Raw genomic sequence first — 2500 nt, 5'->3', positions numbered from 1 at the left:
AAAATAATAGTAAAATATTTTAATATTAATATTAAAGTTTTATTGAAATTTTGAATTACCTTTTATTTTTATATTTTCAGTTTTTATTTTTAGTAATCTTATGTGCTTTAGTTTATAAAAAATGTTTACTATATTTTTTAAAAGATTAACCTGAAATATAAAAACGTTTATTTTAGGTTTATGGTTTTATTGATATTTTGTAATTTTAGTAAAAAAAAAAATGTTTTATGTGTTTTTGTTTATTAGATTTTTGTACAATATTTTCTAAAAGATTAAAAACTGAAATATTTACTAAATAAACTAAACTTTTATTTTAGGTTTATAGTTTTATTAATAAAAGGCTTTTATTTTAATATTTTCAGTTTAATTTTTAGTCATTTTTTGTGCTTTTGTTAATTAGGTTTTTAAAAGTATTTGAATATAATAAACAAATAACATTTTTAATAAACTAATAACTAAAATATTATATATTGATATTTTGAATTAGCTTTTATGTTTTCATTTTAATTTGTTAATTTTGAGTAAAATTATGTGTTTGTTTATTAGATTGTTTTAATTTAAAAAATTTAAAAATAAAAACGATTAAATATTTAAACTCATTTTGGTTTTATTAATATTTTGAATGAGCTTTTTATATATTTTTTTGTAAGTGTATGTGCTTCTGTTAATAATTAGTATTTTTAAATATTTGATAAATGTTTTAAACTAAAAATTTCTATTTAATTATGGTTTTATTCATATTTTGAATTTTTTTATATAAAAAATTTTCATGATAATTTTAGTTAAAATTTGAGTCATTTCTTTAGTTGCTTTTATCATTTTATTATTGTAGTTTTAATATTCCTATTTATGATTCACTTATTTTTATTTCAATTTTAAGTTTTTATTAATTTCCAGTCAATATTTTTAGTGCTTCAACCAAACATACGCAGAGCCAACATTTCTCATTTAGTGTGTGTGTGTGTGTGTGTGTGTGTGTGTCTCTACAGCGTCTCTGTTCACAAAGAAGGTGGAGGATGAGCAGAACCTGAAGGAGGGAGAGGAAGATGACTTCCAGACCGATGAAGATGAAGTCTCTGAGATGGAAGTGGAAAACCAGATCCAGAAACGCAAGAAGGTGCGGCTCAGATGCGGCTCAGATGCGGCTCAGATGCGGCTCAGATGCGGCTCAGATGCGGCTTCACTCTGGTTAAAGGCTCAGCTCAGTCTTGACCTTGTGACCTCTTGTTTCCTCAGGTTCAGTCGTCCGGCTTCAGCAAGAAGATCAAGAAGAGCAAGAAGAAGACGGGTTTTAAACATGTCGGAAAACTCAATGGAAAATAATAAAGTTCATAACTCATAACTGAGACGTGTTTCTGAGTGATTGACAGGTCTGACTTATGATACTTATTCATAGTTCGAATTTTTATCTTATGTTAATATGTTTATATTAATTGTGTTTTTGTTTTATTTCAGTTGTAGTTAAGAACTGGAAAATCAGACATAAAATATATAATACAATTAAATCAATGATGGAACTCAAATTATATGAATACATTATTAATTGATTAATCAAATTACAACTTCATAAATGATTATGAAATTAAATTTTAAAAAAAATGTATGGTTGCTCTTTTAAAGTAATACACTCACACACACACACACTGGCACAAACACATAGACAGACTCACACTTTCTCACACACACACACACTCACACACACACTGGCACAGACACACTCACACATTCTCACACACACACTGGCACAAACTCACTCACAGACACATACACACACAGATACTCACTCACAGACACACATACACACACAGATACTCACTCACAGACACACATACACACACAGATACTCACTCACAGACACACACACACACACACACACACAGATACTCACAGACACACATACACACACAGATACTCACTCACAGACACACACACACACACAGATACTCACAGACACAGATACTCACTCACAGACACACACACACACACACACACACAGATACTCACAGACACACATACACACACAGATACTCACTCACAGACACACACACACACACAGATACTCACTCACAGACACACACACACACACACACAGATACTCACTCACAGACACACACACACACACACACACAGATACTCACAGACACGCATACACACACAGATACTCACTCACAGACACACACACAGATACTCACTCACAGACACACACACACACACACACAGATACTCACTCACAGACACACTCACACACACACACAGATACTCACTCACAGACACATACACACACACACATACACACACAGATACTCACTCACATACACACAGACACATACACACACACACACACACACACACAGATACTCACAGACACAGATACTCACTCACAGACACGCATACACACACAGATACTCACTCACAGACACGCATACACACACAGATACTCACAGACACAGATACTCACTCACAGACACGCATACACACACAGATACTCACTCACAGACAC

At 32.1% G+C, this 2500-nt stretch overlaps 1 protein-coding gene across 1 annotated transcript in view; it reads left to right on the top strand.

The window, feature by feature from the left end:
* surf2 (surfeit 2) overlaps positions 1 to 1591 on the top strand; it is a 4284-nt gene extending 2693 nt beyond the window's left edge. Inside the window, exons 5-6 of the mRNA XM_079815402.1 lie at positions 990 to 1117; positions 1237 to 1591. Coding sequence (XP_079671528.1) covers positions 990 to 1117; positions 1237 to 1323 — 215 coding nt within the window. The 3' untranslated portion in view covers positions 1324 to 1591. The remainder of the gene's footprint in view (positions 1 to 989; positions 1118 to 1236) is intronic.
* Positions 1592 to 2500: the final 909 nt, after the last annotated feature.

This window comes from Gobio gobio (genome assembly GCF_949357685.1).
Source record: "Gobio gobio genome assembly, chromosome: 4".
NCBI classification, from domain to species: domain Eukaryota; kingdom Metazoa; phylum Chordata; class Actinopteri; order Cypriniformes; family Gobionidae; genus Gobio; species Gobio gobio.
Note: the sequence above shows the minus strand (reverse complement) of the source record. Positions and strands in the feature narration are given on the sequence as shown.